This window comes from Corylus avellana, chromosome ca8 (assembly GCF_901000735.1).
Source record: "Corylus avellana chromosome ca8, CavTom2PMs-1.0".
Taxonomy (NCBI): Eukaryota; Viridiplantae; Streptophyta; class Magnoliopsida; order Fagales; family Betulaceae; genus Corylus; species Corylus avellana.
The window spans coordinates 20798103-20815556 of NC_081548.1; the positions used below are offsets into that span (position 1 = coordinate 20798103).

Sequence of the window (17454 nt, forward strand, 5' to 3'; positions counted from 1 at the left end):
TTTTTTTTTTTTTCCGGTCTAAGGTTGAAATTCTTTCGGTGCAAATAATTTATTAGAATCACGTCGTTTGTGAAGCTGGAGTGTTACATAATCTATGTAAAGATACACTTTATATGGGTTTAAAATTTGTCGGTTAAAAATAAATACATTAAAAATCGTCACGGACATCTTTTATTATTATTGTTATTATGATTAGGACGATGTGTTGGAGATTTGGCTCCAATTAGTGTTCAATCATGTGTAATCCTCACACATATCGATTAACGGATCAAATCGACGCAGCTCTGTCACATTGTCATTATCAATTGGGTCCCTCACTTGGAATAACTGCACCAGCAGGCTTGCACAGAGTGGACCGCAAGCCCCGACCATTCGTAACACGTATATGTCTGCAATTTGATTGCGGAACAGCTATACAACAATACAAGTAAAACGTACAAAAATGCTACATGATTATGACTTTTCATGTGTTTTATTTTGGTGTGACGTTAAAGTTATTATTAATATATTATATATAAAATTAATTTGTTCAAACTTTACTAATAATTTTTACTATCATATAAACACTTAGAAATATGCAGGTTGGGTGATGCTCCATACCAAAACAAGGATCAAGATTTATTAGGATTTCAAAGGTACTCTACCTAAAATGGCTGAAAGGGGATTTTTTTTTTCTTTCATGAGAGAAAAAAAAAGGGATAATGGATCCAAAGCCATAGAAGACGGTTCTTTTTTTTTTATCAAAATATAATGGGCTTATTTTTCTTTTTATTTACAGGTTAATTTAATAATTTAATGATTGATAAATACAATATTTTTAGTCGAACCAGCATATTATTATTTTTAAATATCAACAATTAATTTGAAATTAGATTTTAGAATTATCAACCGTTATGGGTCTGTATAGTTTAGTGATTTCAAAATATGCAGTTTGTAATATTCGATTTTTATGTATAGTTAATGAAAATGTAATTTTGTCTCTAATAAATAGTTTAATCGACTAGAAACTACGCCTTATAAAGTTAAGGATCTTCATTTCCATCTTTTCGTGCACATGAAAAAAAAAAAAATTAAAAAGAATTCAAATCACAACTCAACTATTAAAACAGTACATTTTTTTTAAAAAAAAACATTTACCTATATTTTGAAAACAATTATTTTTTGATACACATTATTTATTTAATAATTTGATACAATTTTATTTTTAAAAAATAGTTATGACCTCCTGCCCTCTCAAGTTGCGTACAGCATCCCAGCATCCTATAAGCACGAGTGTCTAATGTCTTTAAAAAGTAGTTTAATCGGGTGAGAAACACACTTCATGAAACTTAGATCACTAATGTGAATCATTATCGTCCTCAAGAGATAGCTCAATCGGTTAGGATCACGCATAATGAAGTTGAGATCACTAGTTCGAATCCCCTCTCCTTTTTTGTAAGGACATGTCAAAAAAAAAAAAAAAATCATCATCTTCATTTCTCTCTCCTTGTGGGGACAGGAAAAAAAAAAGAAGAATTCAAATCACAACTCAACTATGAAAATAGTACATTAAAAAAAAAACATTTATCTATATTTTGAAAACCATTATTTTTTTAAAGACATTATTAAATAATATTTGATACAATTTTATTTTTAAAATGCAGTTATGACCTCCCGCCCTCTCAAGTTGCGTACGGCACCCTAAGCACGAGTGTCTATTGGCGTGCCTGAACGGCCGTCACCTTCGGAGAGATCGAACAGCCCCTCCTACGTCACTCACACACACACAAAAAGGGAGTAGTGCACTCGCCAGCGAAGCTAGAGTCAACGATGACCGGGAACTTGAGGTGCGTGGTCGTGGCCGTCGATGGCAGTGAGGAGAGCATGAACGCCTTGACATGGGCGCTCGACAACCTCAAGCTCCGATCCACCCCCGGCGGCTCCTTCGTCGTGCTCCACGTCCAATCCGCGCCGTCCATCGCCGTGGGCCTCAATCCCGGCTCCATTCCCTTCGGTGGGCCCAGTTAGGTATCCTTAACCCTACTAGTTAAGCACGCACTTGCGATGTTTTATGGCCAAAAGCTTGTATTAAGAACAGTGAAATTGATTAGGCAAATTTTATTAAACGAATAATTAGGTGATTTGGAGGTGCCTGCGTTCACTGCGGCTATTGAGGCGCACCAGAGGCGAATCACCGAGGCGATACTGGATCATTCTCTCCGGATTTGCTCTGAAAAAAATGTTAGGGTTTATCTCGGGTTTTTTTTTTTCCCTTTCCCTGTTCCACACATGCACACACACTATTATACGTTGATGTTTTAAGTTTTTCCGATTCAATAAGTTCTGGTACCCATTCAAATATTGGCGTGTAAGCGTTGTAATAACATATTCATGAATCGTCATCTCCTGTAGTTAAGTCAATTAAAAAAAAGCTCGATTAGCTGTTTTGATCATGTCAATATGTCTTATCACTACCGAGTAATAGTTTCCTATTTGCAAAATGTTTTGTATGGTGCAATGAATTCATCATGTAGATATTGAATTTTGCGCTTTAACGTTTGACTTGTAGGTAGGATAAGAGAGGTTACTATGCAGTTGCATGATGTAGTAGTACTTTTATGCTAACATTATGTTTTCATACACTGTGCTATGCCTAATTTAATTCGAGAAATTTTCTTTTTCGGGCAGGTGAAAGTCGAAACCAAAGTAATTGTTGGTGATCCAAAAGAGAAGATTTGTGAATTTGTTGAGAATTTGCAGGCTGATTTGCTTGTGATCGGGTCCCGTGCTTTTGGCCCTATAAAAAGGTATAGATTCAGCACTTTTTAATAATAGTCTACAGTGGCAGCTAATGAATTTGTTATTCAAATTGGCAATCCAATTGGGAAGTTAATAGCTGTTTTGTTACAATTTAAAGCAAACTGGTGGCACCTTGTTGGTTATTTGCGTTGAATTAGGTGTAATTGAGTGCATGGTGCGCACTTCTTTCCATCTTTCGTCTGCAGTCTTCTCGTGCCTTAAAAAAATGTACATGCCAGTAGTTCTCTGTTTTGTTCTTTAGTGTTCCCCTTCTTAGCTGCAATGTAATTGATATTAACCAATATCATGTGGGATCATTCTAAGATCCCACTGAATTGAATTGGGTCTACGTATCTTAGAAATAGTGAGAATTCTTACGAGTTAAGGCCAATCAAGATGACATGATTATGGAGGCAAAGTGACTTGAGGGCTAAACAGTATTCCTTGGAAGTGCTTTTTCCCACACAACTAAACAAGTGTTGAATTCAGTTACCACTGACATGTGCTGCACTTTGGCCGTGCTGGAATTTTTTTCCTGTATCATAGGCGATATGGGGCCAGTAGGGAGGCATAGTTCATAGTTGACAGGTCTGGTCTCTTTCTGTTGAAAGCTTTACAGTTGTTTGGTTGGAAGGAAGTGTGGTGGATGATGAACTTTACACTTTTTTGGGTGGAAGTGGGTGGGAAGGAAAGGGAGGATGATAAGAAGGAACAGGACACTCTCATTCGGTTGGATGGAAGTGGAAGGAGGAATGACCACAGAAGGTTTTCCTTTCCTTCCTTCCCCTCCTGGAAGGAAGTGGAGACAAAGGATTGTGAGAGGGTAGTGGAAACAAAGGTTTTCATGTTTTATCATATTTGGGGCCACCATGTTTCACCTAAATACATGGGTAGAAGGTAGTTGTCATCCTCCTCTCCACATTCCTTCTCTCCCTCCATCAAAACTGGGTTAGCTTGCATAGAGGGAGAACGAAAAGGAACTGGAAGGGAGGAAAGGGAAGGGAATGTAAGGAGAACTAGGGTCTGTTTACCAAAATTTTAAAAACTGTTTTTGCTTCTCAAATGCTGAAAACCCTTCTTAGATATTAGTTATCCAAACAATTTTTCAGATATGGTCTCCACCACTAATACACTTTTCAGACAAACCACAAAATCTTTTCAAAAAAACAAAACATTTTTCAAAAATAAAACATAAAACACTTCTCAAAAAATTATTAAACACAAACTCATTTTTTTCATGTGTGGATGTTGCTTGTTTCATATAAAAAGTTCTAAAAAATTTTAAAAAAGTGGTGACTGGTGTGGGCCCCACCGCAGTGGCCATAGAACTGTTTTGCAGTCCTGCAGTGGTGGTCGCTGTGGCTGCTGTTGGGCTGCTACCATCATTGGACTAGTTCCAACAGCCCTTTCTTCAACCTTTTTTTTTTTATTTTTTATTTTTATTTATTTTTTTTTCTCTTAGAAACACTTATCAGTTTTTTGTTTTTCCAAAAATACTTTTCAAAACTATTCCAAACGAATTTTCTTTTGTGGACCCACATACAACACTTTTTTTCAAATGTAGTCCCCACCAAAACAATTCTCAAGTTTCATTTTTTTTCAAAAGCCTAAATCTAAAACACTACCCAAAATTTTACCAAACCAATCCCTAGTTTCCCTCCAAGTATTTGGTTGGGTATGGGAAAAAAATGATGGAAAGAAAGTCACATAGTGTGGTCATGCCAGTAACAAAAATTTCAAATAAACTTCTCTTTATCAAGTCCTTAAAGAAAAGAAAATAAAAAAACTTACTATGCCCTACATGTAGTATATTCTTATTAAATTAATTAATTTTTTTTAATATTTTGGCTGCCTAAAAGGAATGGATTGGCTCTCTAAGAGGTTTCAAAGAGGTAATAGTATCTTACATGAAATAGTTAAGAGTTAAGAGTAGGTTATATAAACATTTTTAAACCCCCACTCACATTCATTATCCTTATAAGAGTTGAATAATACATGGAAATTCTCTAATGATCTTTAGACTATATTGTATGAAAGGCAAGTCACTGAAGGAAATTTTTATATAAAAACCAAAGAAAATTAATACTAACCTGCTGCATTTCTTTCCCACGAGAGTTATCTCTATTTCTCTCCTTTGCTAGCAAATATCAATTAAGGATGTTTCCGTTCTTTAGTGGTTTTGTGTTAACTCTTCCAGTTTCTACTGCAATTATGTAAGACGTTTTTTCAGCTATGAAACTTGTGAAAAAAAGATGGTTTCATAGTGGAATGAAAGATAAGTTTTTGGCCAATAATTTGGTAATTTATATTGAAAAAGAACTTGCTAAAGTTTTACTGAGTTGATAATTATGGATAAATTTTATGACATGAACAATCATCATTGAGCATAACTTGATGGAAGATGCTTTAGTTCTTTTTTTATTTTTCCCTACATGACTGCATCAAACTAGATAATTTTTGTATATTCATTAGAATTTGTAAAGAAGTTCTCTTTAGGATTATATTGTGGACATCTATACCAAAGTAGATACCTTCTGTATAAAGTATACTTATGAGTTAAAAGATTTAGTTATCCTTTTTTTTTTCTTAGATTTATTTCACACATGCACAAACAAACACTTACTTTAAGTTTGTCTTGAGTTTTGTTCAATACTATGATTGGCCTTCCAAAAAAAATTGCTAGTCCTGTCGCTCGCTTGAATGGAGAAGCAATGCCTTCATTTTCCTTACCTGCCTTCCTCTTCCACAAGAATAAATAGAAATCCTTTCCTTTACCCATTTTCTCTTCACGCTCATCCTTTCCCTTTGTCTTTCTTCAACCAAATATGGCCTCCCTTATTTCCTCCCCTGCAACACAACAGAGTGTCAAACATTTTGCAGTATATGTGCATGCACCCGCCTGGTGAGACCCTTAGCCCTAGCAATCACAAGAAGACTCTTTGTTTACACTTGCAGTTATGCTTGTTCATTTATAATCTGGTTGTTGCTCTGGAGCATTGAGCATTTAAGCACTTATAGATTTATACTAATCCACGCTTAAGCACTTGATATATTAAAAATAATAATAAATAAATAAAAACTAGGATACTTGTGTGCTTTGTTCCGAGAATTGCTATGTGGGTGCACATGTATGAGGCATCAAATAGGCTAGATGGAGGCATGTAGTTTGTGGTGATGTATGAGAAACATTTCTCCTGTAATTGGCTTATTGCTGCCCTTTACACAATGGATCTTCTTGGAAACATAATGCCCATAGTGGTTTTTATGGTAAGTAGCCACATGCAGTCTCTGAAGTAGCCATACTGCTGCGCTGATATTGTTTATGTATTATTTTTTTTCTCCAATGTTGCCAAAATATTTGTCCTAGACATTAAAAAATTATAGTTCTCATGTTTATTTTGTTTTCTTCCAAATTTGCTGTTAGATGTGCCAGACAAAAGAAGTTGAAGCCTCTATTTGCTTATTAGTTCTCAATTCGTATTGTTTTCTAATATTATATTTATTACAGGAGATTTTATCAAATACTGGATGCTTTAAATATGGAATTTTTATTTTGTCATATGTCATGGGTTTGAGAGGTTTGGTAAGATGACGAGATGGTTGACATCTTAATTTGTTCACTAGTACGCTAAATATGGTAATTGCAATTTATGTTCACAGGATGTTTTTGGGAAGTGTAAGTAACCATTGCACCAACCATGTGCAATGCCCAGTGATCATAGTCAAGGGCAAGGGGACTGCCTGATTAGCCAAGATAGGTATGAATCTCAGTACTATATTATGAGAAGTTGCAGCGGCATTTTGTATTGTCATTTACTTATCTTTTATTGTATTAATTATTATTTTAATTTTGGTCTAAATTTACTATGATTTGTGTGTCAATTTTCTGTAAAATTGTCTTTGCCCTCACAATGTTTTTCTGTATGTATATTGTCTTACCAAATTTAACATTGAACAGAGTCTTTTGTTTCAATTAGGTCTTGATCTCTTAAGTTTAAGACCCTACAAAAATCCTGGTTATTTTTCACTTCTGGCTAAAGTTCCATGCTACTAATTTGACTAGTGTTGTTAATTGTCACTTTGTTTAGGTAACCAAGCTTAATTCTATTTCTGTATAACTTGATCCATTTTAGATATTAGTTTGTGTTAAGGAGATTGAAATTAGGGAGTCTTTTTCTGTGAGACCATAATATAATATATTAGAACGTCATGCAACCCAAAAGCTTAAAGTTATGGGTTTTAGCCCATTGATATTATATACCACTCACACTCATATACAAGTCTATCCAATATAGGATTTAACATTTTTATACTCATACATGTGTACTCAACAATCTCTCTTTCACATGTGATTATATCACCACTCACTATACTTCCCCCTCAAATAAAAGCTTTATCAATCTTATGAGCGTATGATAACTTGTATGGGCTATGCAGGTTTTATTTGTGCCATGCACCTTCGGCCTTGTTCCAATTATGTAATGAATCCGTCATTGATGCATGCCCTCCTTCCCTGCTCCAACTGCAAAATGAACACTATCATCCATCATAGGCTCCAATACCCCTTATTAAGGAGACTAATAGCTTGAGGAGTCTTTATGTTAACCTATTAGAACATCAATCAACCTAAAAGTTTAAGCTTATGGGTTTGGGTTGAATTATGGTCTATATATATCACTCACACTTGTGCTATCCAATGTGGAACTTAAACTTTTTATACTCGCACGTGTATACTTAACAATTCGAATAATATATTATCCGTTGGCTTAAGAATCAAAATGAATTAATTGTGTGTGCTACTGTAGTACATGGTGGCTTACCTACATAAGATTAGTTGTGACTGATAAGTTTCAGAGACCAATGTGTTTCAGATAAATAGGCTTCGAAAGCTAGTGTTCCCTTGTTAAGTAAATGTTTCCTTTGAAGCAAAAAGGTCAATGGGTTCACCCAGTTTGGAAGTTGTAAATTAAGATTTCAAAGGTGGTGACTTGGTCAAATTTGTTATATGTTGGACTTATTTGATATAATTGGATCTATGCAGAACATTAGCTTTTTGCGCCTGTCGTCGTCTTGTGCGGATGCTAATAGAGCTCCAGATCTTGTTGTAATTAGGAAGTGCATTTGATACTTGTGACCAAGTTCTGTTGAGTGCCAAGTTGTCGCATTCAGGGCTGCTTCTTGACCAGCTATGCTGTATTACCACTCTTCCGCATCCTTTGCAAGCTGTTTTGAAGGAGAAATTTGTGTATAGTGCATTATCTTATGTTTTATGTTGTTGTAAATCAACATTGTATCAAATATAGCTTATTTGTTTTTTTTTTTTTTTTTTTTTGTGTGTTCTTCTTCTTGTTGCTGGAAATCGAAGTTGTATCAAATATAGTTAACTATATTCATTTATTACCTACGGTGGGTATTGTATTGATATTTGTCCTGAAGATTAATTGATTTCATTGGCTGTTAGTTTCTCTTTTGACTCCTGCTTACGGTTTATTTCTAATTGCGCCTTTTGAAGCAAATGTTTGTTGACTTCAAATAGTGAAATGTCCATGTCTACTGAGTCGTAGCTCATTTTAAGAGTTCCACCCTCTTTTCCCAAGCTTGAAGTCTATGTCTGCTTGCATGCTCCTTTTTGGTTCACATTTTGGTGAACCTGTGTTGAAATTCTCAGTAGCTGTTTTTGGTCTGGTATTGCTTTGACCCGCAATGGTTTGAAGCGAAATTCTAGTTTGGTGGGCTGAAATGCAGACTACTAGAACTGCTGATTTTAATGACATGCCAAGGCATATAAATCAAGTATTTCTTTCTTTACTTATCGGAAAAAAAAAAAAAAAAATGACATGCCAAGGCATATTCATATTATATTGTACTTTTAGAAATGTAATGTGTTATAAACTTATACATCAATTGTTGGTATTTGAGGTGGTTAAATTGTTGAAAGCTGCGCTGGGTAACGCCAAGCAATGTCCCTATAGATGAAACATCAATGGGATATTTGAGTAAGAATAAAAATCAAAGATTTATGATTGGGTCCCGGAAATGTTTGGCAGTAATAGCCCTAATATGCATTTCTTGGAGCCTCTGGTGCATTGTTGTGTGGATTAGATGGGCTTGGCGATTTGGTGCTTTTGGCAAACAATCCAACAGTGAAACCCCGTGAGCCTTGTGGGGGCTGCCATTCTAAATAATTGAGGAGTTGAGTGGGAGAGTTTGGCTTTCGGTTGATGTCCATTAGTGCATCTTTTCATTTTACAAGGTTGCGTTGATGGATTAATTTGGGCTGTATTTTGGAGGATGAAATAATGCCTTTTGAAACATAACATGAAACAAAGGAATCCTTTGTATCCAGCTAATACAAGCTTAGAAAAAACAAGTGTGTGATAGATCACATGATATTCCCTGCAATACCCTAATAAACAAAATTAGTGTAACAGATCACATGATATGCAATAATGCAAATTAGATCCAGTGATTTTCATGCTTAGTTTAGCTGAAGCATTATCAAAGGATTGCTTGCTTGCAGCATTGGAAGAGAGAGAGCAACTGGCACAAAACTACATTGTGGGTGTCCATTGCAAGTTGATAAACAGTAAGACAGACAGCTGGTCACGCAGAATAACTGCAGATGGTGGACCAGGGTGAAAGCAAAGTCTTTGTAACTTGTAAGCCCGTGACTGACCGCTTCCTGTGCCTGGCTTCCACGTACGGACAAGATTCTTGTGCTGTCATTTTAAGGCCAAAAGAGAAGGTAGTCACGAGCTGCTTCCTGTCCACCTCATGTTTTCGGAATCGCCTTCAATTACCCAATTATTTCACTACTAATCTAGCTTTCGATATTCTGCGAGATAACTCAACAGTTTCAAAATTGGAACCCACTTGTCTTTACCTCACGTAATGCATTGAATAAGAGGGTAGGGCTTTGTCTTTTGCCACCATTCCTTCCAACTTGTGGCCTTATTTATTAATAAGCCACGACACATGGATCCCATTTTGCGGCCTATTTTTTAGCAACTTATTTGGCCCACCATTTTGCCTGCCTAAAGGCCAATTAATGTCGCATAATTGAACCTCATTATATATATGGGCATTTAGGTAATTACACCCCCCCTTAACTTCATATATATATATGGTGGGTGCTCCGTCTCACCATGCATACACCACGATCTTTCTTGACATCAAGTCATGGACATGAGAATTACCACATTGTTCTTCTTTGCTCTTCTTCTTATCTCAGCCACCAAAGCTGATGATCCTTGTGCGTCCCAATCGGACGGCTCAGGCGTCTCCGTCATTCCCGTCTACAGCAAATGCTCTCCCTTCAACAAGCCCAACGATGACTCGTTGGCGAACACTGTACTGAAGATGGCCTCAAAGGACCCGGAAAGGCTCAAATACCTGGCAAGCCTAGTGGCCCAAAAGGTCACCTCGGCCCCAATTGCATCGGGCCAGCAACTCTTCAACATTGCCAACTATGTTGTCCGGGTCAAACTTGGTACGCCGGGTCAAGTCATGTTCATGGTCCTCGACACCAGCTACGACGCTGCCTGGGTCCCGTGTTCCGAGTGCACCGGGTGCTCCAACACCACCTTCTCACCCAAAACTTCCTCCACTTACGGGTCGTTGGATTGCTCGATGCCCCAATGCTCTCAGGCCCGTGGACTCTCCTGCCCGGCCACTGGGTCCACTCCTTGCCTATTTAACCAATCCTACGGTGGGGATTCGTCTTTCTCGGGTACCCTTGTGCAAGATTCTCTAGGATTAGGCAATGACGTGGTTCCAAATTACGCTTTTGGGTGCGTCAGCTCCATAAGTGGCGGGTCAATACCGCCCCAAGGGTTATTGGGTCTGGGTCGTGGACCCTTGTCATTGCTGTCACAATCCGGGTCACTCTACTCGGGGGTGTTCTCATACTGTCTACCCAGTTTAAAATCCTACTACTTCTCAGGCTCACTCAAACTGGGCCCATCGGGTCAACCCAAGAGCATCCGGACCACCCCACTTCTCCGCAACCCGCACCGCCCATCCCTATACTACGTGAACCTCACAGGAGTCAGCGTTGGCCGTGTTCTGGTCCCCATTGCTCCAGAGCTTCTAGCGTTCGATCCCAACACCGGATCCGGAACCATCATAGACTCGGGCACGGTCGTGACCCGGTTCGTCCAACCCGTATACACGGCAATCCGGGACGAGTTCAGGAAACAAGTGACAGGGCCATTCTCGTCGCTGGGAGTGTTTGACACGTGCTTTGCTGCCAGCAGTGAATCAGTGGCGCCTCCGGTGAAGTTGCATTTCACGGGCTTGGACTTGACGCTGCCGATGGAGAACAGCTTGATCCATAGCAGCTCTGGGCCTCTGGCGTGCTTGGCCATGGCTGCGGCGCCGAATAACGTGAACTCCGTGTTGAATATTATAGCCACTCTGCAGCAGCAGAACCATCGGATTGTGTTTGATGTTACCAACTCTCTCGTGGGAATTGCACGTGAGCTCTGTAACTAGCTTAATTTAGCTGGCTTGCATGTGTGATTAGATTAATTATGTCTTGATGCCATGCAAAATACGTGGTTGTGAAAAAAATAACTACGATATGTAAGCCGTGATGTTTTGGATAAGTGATATAATTCGCTTAGGGTAATTACCTAGTGAATGGTGCGTACGTGGACAATAATTAATTTTGACACACGTCCAGTCACGATTGTATGTTTGCTTAAGGTTGCTTTCCATTTGAAGCAGAGATCGAAAACACACCAAGTGAATTCCTGGAGAAAAATTTGAAAGATTGTCACTAAAATATGACAAGATCGTACGTACAGCCTTGAACTCCACAGCCATGATTTTCTTATTGTCGTGTCTTTATTTTTAGAATAATGCTATGTACATTTCAAGTTTTATAATCTCCCATAACATTATTCCACTTTTTGTAATTGGTACATAACATTACTCTTTATTTTTTCTGTGCTAAATTCTTCTTTTTATTTTGCTGTAATAACGGTCGTAGGTGATTTGAAAAAGTCAAATAACTAAAATAAAAAATATATATTTTTAGCTAAATATTTATTGAGCCGAATGTAAGAACTCTTACTTCTAATGCATACGGGTTACCCTACGACCTGTCATGGATTTCAAGGACATTCGGGGTGACTGAATGGGTGGCAATTCCCTGGGATATTGCTCTTCCCCTAAAGTTGTTGGGCATTAGGAGCAAATGGGCTTACTACCAGGCCCGCTTGGGCCAGTGAACCAATCCACTGGCCTAAGGGTTTATAAACGTTTATATCGAAGAGTGTTTGCAAAAGAGATGGCTAGTAATTAGGAGTGATAAGAGTGTAATTTTTCCAGATGATTTTACCAACTATAATAATATTTTGAAATTTCGTGCTAGCGTCGGAATCAAGATCAACAAATTAATTAAAATGAAGCACCCCCCGAAAACTATGATAACAAAGGGATCACCCCTCCAAGTTTCACTTGAAACATTCTTGATTCTTCCATAGTGTTTGTAATCGTCATTCTTTAGATATATAATTATGTACCTGAAAAACTTCATTGAGTATGACACATGAACGAAACAATAAATAAAAACCCATAAAGAATATGATATAAATAAATTTTTGTATAGGAGTTATAATACTATAATATGTTTGAGTAGCAAATATAAGGAAATACGAAATAGGGAAGAAAGAAATGGATCAACCAAATTTTCTCTAATAACAAATGCTAACTCTTGGAACATCCTTCTGCATGCAGTGTCAGCATCTCTTCAATATTTACCCAAACACTTCTTCATGATGAATCAGCACACTCAATAGAATCAAAACCCCAAATCAAACCAATTATTCAAACACACAACGCAATGTGTGTATATATATATATACCTCTCTCTCTCTCAATCTTTGAGAATTCTTTGTTCTGTCAACCCCACCACTGGTGCACTGCAACACCTTCATCCCTCAGCCGTCCGTACAGAGCCAAGCACTCCCAGTAAGCCCTTCGCCCCCCATAGTTATTATTATTCCCCTTCTTTCTTCCACCGTGCCCCTGTGGCTTGCACTCCAAGAAAAGCTCGTCCACCAACCCAATCGCCTTGCTCTTCACCATCTCCTCCACCACTTCCGTCTCCGCCTTCATAACCACGTACTCCTCGTCTTTCACGTTCCTCCTCAACCAATCCGACATGCCGATTTGCGGCACCTCCTTGCCGTCCGTCACGGTCTCAATCTTGTACATCTCGAAGTCCTTGTTCCTTGTTGGGTAATGCTTGGCGAACCAGCCGGTCCCGCTGCCGCCCTCCTTCTCTGGCAAGCCGACGTCTATGAACACCCGGCGAGGGTAGCTCTCGAGCGAGTCGCCCATCAAATCAGGAAGGTACCTGGTTCGTTTCAAATACCGGCTGGATTTCCCTGAACCGGCCCTCGGCGGTTCCAGCAGCACGTCTTCCAGATTCTCAAGCGCCGCCTTCTTCGCCTCCGGAGCATACCCAGATACCCTTCTTTCAACAGGGCCGGTTTTCTTCATCGCCATGACGGCGGAGCCGAATCTCCTCAGGTAAACGATTTTGTAATTGGATGGCTTGTGGAATGCAGCGAATGGGTTTTCGCTGAGCTCAACTACGACAATTCCGCCGATCTTGAGAGTTCGGTCGATGAAATCCACGGCGGCAGGGAAGTTAGATGCCATGGCAAAATCGAAAGTTTCGCTCGGAATCGAGCTCTGTTTCTCCAAATCCGTGACAGAGATGAAATCCATTTCAATTTCAATTTCTTTTAGAATTATCTGAGACGACCTGTGAATTGCCTCCTCGTTTCCATTGCTAATGAAAATAACTTTCTCTTTCTCCCCAATTTTCAGGAGGCCTTCATTCGTCAAATCACGGAAGAGCAATGGCAAAATTTCGAGATTGATCATAGCCCGATTAGGATTAATGGGTGGTGAAGAGGTTGAGGATCCTCCAACGATCGACCCAATCCAAGGGAAGGAAACAACAAGCAATCCCAAAAGCATGGCGCGAGTGAGAAGAATCAAAACCCTGGAATTTGGGAGCCTGATTATCAAATACATGTATTTCTTATCCCCCATTTTTCGCAATTTCTCAATAGAATTATATGGTGATGGTGGCAGAGAGGTAGCTAGCTAGCTAGTAGGAGATGAGACGGAGCGGGAGAGAGGCGAAGAAGTTAGCGAGTGCAAAACCTGGCGGCGGTGTGGTTTCCACCCACGAGGGCCACACGTGTAGTTTGAATTCTAGACCACAACAACATCAATTGCCTCATCCGCTGCACCTCCATTTCTTGTTTGTGCGAACCCAGATCGGTGAGATGTGTCTCCAACGTTGTCCTTGTTAGCGACACATTTCAGATTAAGCGGGAGACATGCACCGATCAAACAAACATGGAGGGAGACAAGAGATAGAGGTTGTGGTTTGGTTTTTTTTTTTTTGGGTTCTTTTTCTTTTTAGAGTTGTGGAGGGACACGGAAATGGTGAATGGGGGTCTTGAGGAGATGAGATTGAAGAGAGAAAGAGTATATGGGAGGGAGGGAGAAAAGGAAGAGGGCTAAATTTGGCGGGGAAAAAGTATGGATGGTGCTACGAGAAATGAGTTTGGCCATTGCTGGATGTTTGTTATTAGTTTCAACCTAATCTCTTTTTATTTTTTGTGAATGCAATATTGAGATTCTCCTATGAAAGCGCTGAGCATTTGTTATAACATATGTGATCGAGTAAATTTAGAAGTCTGTCATTCAAAAAATAAAGTAGCTTTTAAAATTACCATTTGATCAAAATTACAATATAGACAGTAATTTTAAGAGCCACATTATTTTTAGAGTGATACAAGATAGACACAAGAACTTCTAACATTACTCTATGCGATCGTTTGGGGTGGCATTGCTTGACAAACGGGATAAAAAAGAGATAAGATTTGAATAGTTTTTTATATTTGGGATTGATTTGAAATACCGTTAATTATATATACATAATTTGCTATATAATCTCTCTCTCTCTCAAAGTAATGCTATTCTTCATCCTTATTTTAGATGATTGACATGTTTTAAAATGAGTTTTTATTATATTAATTACTTAAAAAACTTAAAAAAATATTAAAAAAAAAAGTTATTTATAGCACACCATAAAGAATAACATCAATTTTATTTATTTTATTTTTTTGTAACTTTTTGTCATGTAGACTATTAAGAAGTCCGCCAAAGTTCCCTAAACCGTTGGATTAAGATGTTATGAATTGTTACTTTATAAAAAATAAAAATGAAAGGAAATATAAAAAAGAAAAGAAAAGAAAAGAGAGATGTTTATGAATTGTTAGGTTTTGATACAAAGCAACCGTATGTTTTTCTTGGTTTACTCGCTAACAATGACACATGAATATACCAACGGTCTAGTAACTTGTGGGCCGCATGATACCTTGAAACCCACTTTTTGTATCTCAACCAAGCGTAGAAGCCCAATGTTTTCCATGGGAATTATGGCCCAAAATGGACCCTCCTACCATGATAAGGCAAAGCAAAGCCCACTTTAGTTGAATTTATTAAAGGTGATGCGTAGATCCCCAAAGGGCCTACTAAAATTTGGTCCTCTTCAACATATCATAGATCGAAGAAAGTTCTCATGGTCCATGGAGGTGTAAGATTTAGAGCTACTAGTCCTTTTTTTTTTTAATTAGGGTTTAATTGGGCTGGCAATTTCAAAAAGTGCAATTAAAAAATAACATTTTTACAATGTGAGATTTAAAAACGTGATTTTTAGAAGTGTAGTTAAACGTTTAGTAAAATCGTAGTTTAGCCTTTAAAATTATGTGTTTTCAAAAAAAACACCGCGTGCTTGCAATTTGAATTTTTTTTTAGAAACGCTATCCCAAGTGATTTACTTTTTTACAATTTTGTTTACGAAATCGCAATTTTAAACACACATTAAGCTTCGGTACTAATTTTTTATTTACAAAGAGAGCGGGGCAGAATTTAGTATTACATAATAAAATAACATTACTCTCGATAAAATAGGCTTAAATAAGCCCAAAGAAAAAAGCAAGTAAATTAGAAACATGACCAGCAAGGTGGATAAAGCTACATGACCAGGTGGTTCACAAATCTTGCTTCATGAGTTAGGCTCTCGGAAAGAGTGATACACTTCTCTCAAGATGGGTCTACTTTGAACAAAAGTATTAATGAAGAAGGAAATTCCTCCCTCAGTTCCCACTTCCCCCTGCCAACTTTCTCCCCCACATAGCCTTCAAATCCACCTACATCCAGGACTGTTCATCTAACCTTATGATGTTGACCACAAAATGGTCTTTGCTTGGCAATTGGCATGCACTTGGAATATGGTTGGCCGGATGAGTTTTTCAAACATTTTTTAGTAGACGAGGTCAACGCATGAAATATTTAATTTAAATAAGGGTATGACGGCGGTCCAACGAAGACATAGAGACGTTCTTCTTTCTTTTCTTTTATTTTTATAATTTTTTTTTGAGATAGCAAAGAAAAACAAAAAGGGTTAAAGCGGGTCTTTTTTCACTCTTGATACATACCAAAAAAAAAAAAAAATAGAATAGAGAAATGGGATGCTTTTATATCAGTGATTAGAAGCGACCCACTTAAAAACAGCGTGCACCCAAAAATTAGCTCTTTCTAAAAAACTTCTTGACATTGCTTGGTTGGTACTAAAAGTTCCTACCAATTGGTCTCTTTTTTTATTTTTTTATTTTTTTTATCCTTACTAGTGGAAACAATTCTGAAAAGCTAGACATAGAATAAGCTTAAATAGTTAGATTAGTAAAATTAAAAGGTACTTGAATTCCCACCCAATGGTGTGATCTCTCTCGTCCACAATTCAGTACGCAACTGGACTCATAATTACTTAATTATTATTGCTTCTGGACCGCATCTTATGAACTTGAGAGTTGAGGCTGCTATGCAAGATGCAGGGGTGGCAAAATGGGTACTTGACACGACCCGATTACGACCCGCGGGTACCCGTTACACGATTAGCCTATACCCAGATACGACCCGTTTAGCTAAACGGGTAATCGGGTTTGACACGATTATGACACGAAAATAGCCGGGTAACCCGACACGACCCGTTTTACCCGTTTAAAATAATCGGGTCTAATTGGGTAGACACGACCCGATTACTTTAAACTATAAATTTTTTAAAAAAAAATAAAAAAAATTCAAAATTGTAATAATAATACTAATACAATAATACATCAATATAGTCAATACAAAAAATTGAGTTCCAAGAGATTAAAGGCTTTAATAAAGGATAAGAAAAAAATATATATATCGGAAAGTGACTGTAATTGACAAATTGTATTCCAAAAGAAATTACTAAATTCATAATTTCACCTAAACTTAAAAGTTAAAAGTTAAAACAAGTAAGTTCATTTATTAAAATAGTCCACTTATTATTTAGTCCTACATGTAACGAAAGTGTTAAAAATTAATTTAAACAATGAAAATCTAAGTTTTCTTGTTGGCTTTCTCTTTTGTTGGTAATTATGTATTAACTTATTTCTTGAAGCAGGCTTCCTTGTTCCCAAATGGTGAAAATGGTAAAGTAAATCTTAATTTCTTAAAGTCTGTACTTAAAAAAAAGAAAAAATAAAAAAATAAAAAAGTCTTAAAGTTACAAATGAGGAGTCCGCAAGGCAGAAAAAAAAAAAAAAAAAAAAA

At 37.6% G+C, this 17454-nt stretch overlaps 3 protein-coding genes across 4 annotated transcripts; 2 read left to right on the forward strand and 1 right to left on the reverse strand.

Moving 5' to 3' along the window:
• The first annotated feature begins 1652 nt into the window (after window positions 1-1652).
• Window positions 1653-8238, forward strand: LOC132190522 (universal stress protein A-like protein). 2 transcript variants are annotated; one of them, XM_059605537.1, is made up of 5 exons: window positions 1653-2007; window positions 2117-2220; window positions 2668-2786; window positions 6439-6536; window positions 7820-8238. In XM_059605537.1, the coding sequence occupies exons 1-4, from the start codon at window positions 1878-1880 to the stop codon at window positions 6521-6523; spliced, it is 438 nt and encodes a 145-aa protein (XP_059461520.1). In that variant the 5' UTR covers window positions 1653-1877; the 3' UTR covers window positions 6524-6536; window positions 7820-8238. The 2 variants fall into 2 exon arrangements, with proteins under 2 accessions (XP_059461520.1, XP_059461519.1); XM_059605536.1 differs by having other exon boundaries at window positions 1653-2002.
• A 1675-nt stretch (window positions 8239-9913) lies between these two features.
• Window positions 9914-11454, forward strand: LOC132189421 (aspartyl protease AED3). The gene has a single exon (XM_059604161.1). It carries the CDS (start codon window positions 9958-9960, stop codon window positions 11269-11271), a length of 1314 nt encoding a protein of 437 aa, XP_059460144.1. The 5' UTR covers window positions 9914-9957; the 3' UTR covers window positions 11272-11454.
• Window positions 11455-12417: 963 nt separating this feature from the next.
• Window positions 12418-14426, reverse strand: LOC132190162 (uncharacterized). Its single transcript, XM_059605064.1, has one exon. The coding sequence runs from the start codon at window positions 13846-13848 to the stop codon at window positions 12685-12687; it is 1164 nt and encodes a 387-aa protein (XP_059461047.1). The 5' UTR covers window positions 13849-14426; the 3' UTR covers window positions 12418-12684.
• Window positions 14427-17454: the final 3028 nt, after the last annotated feature.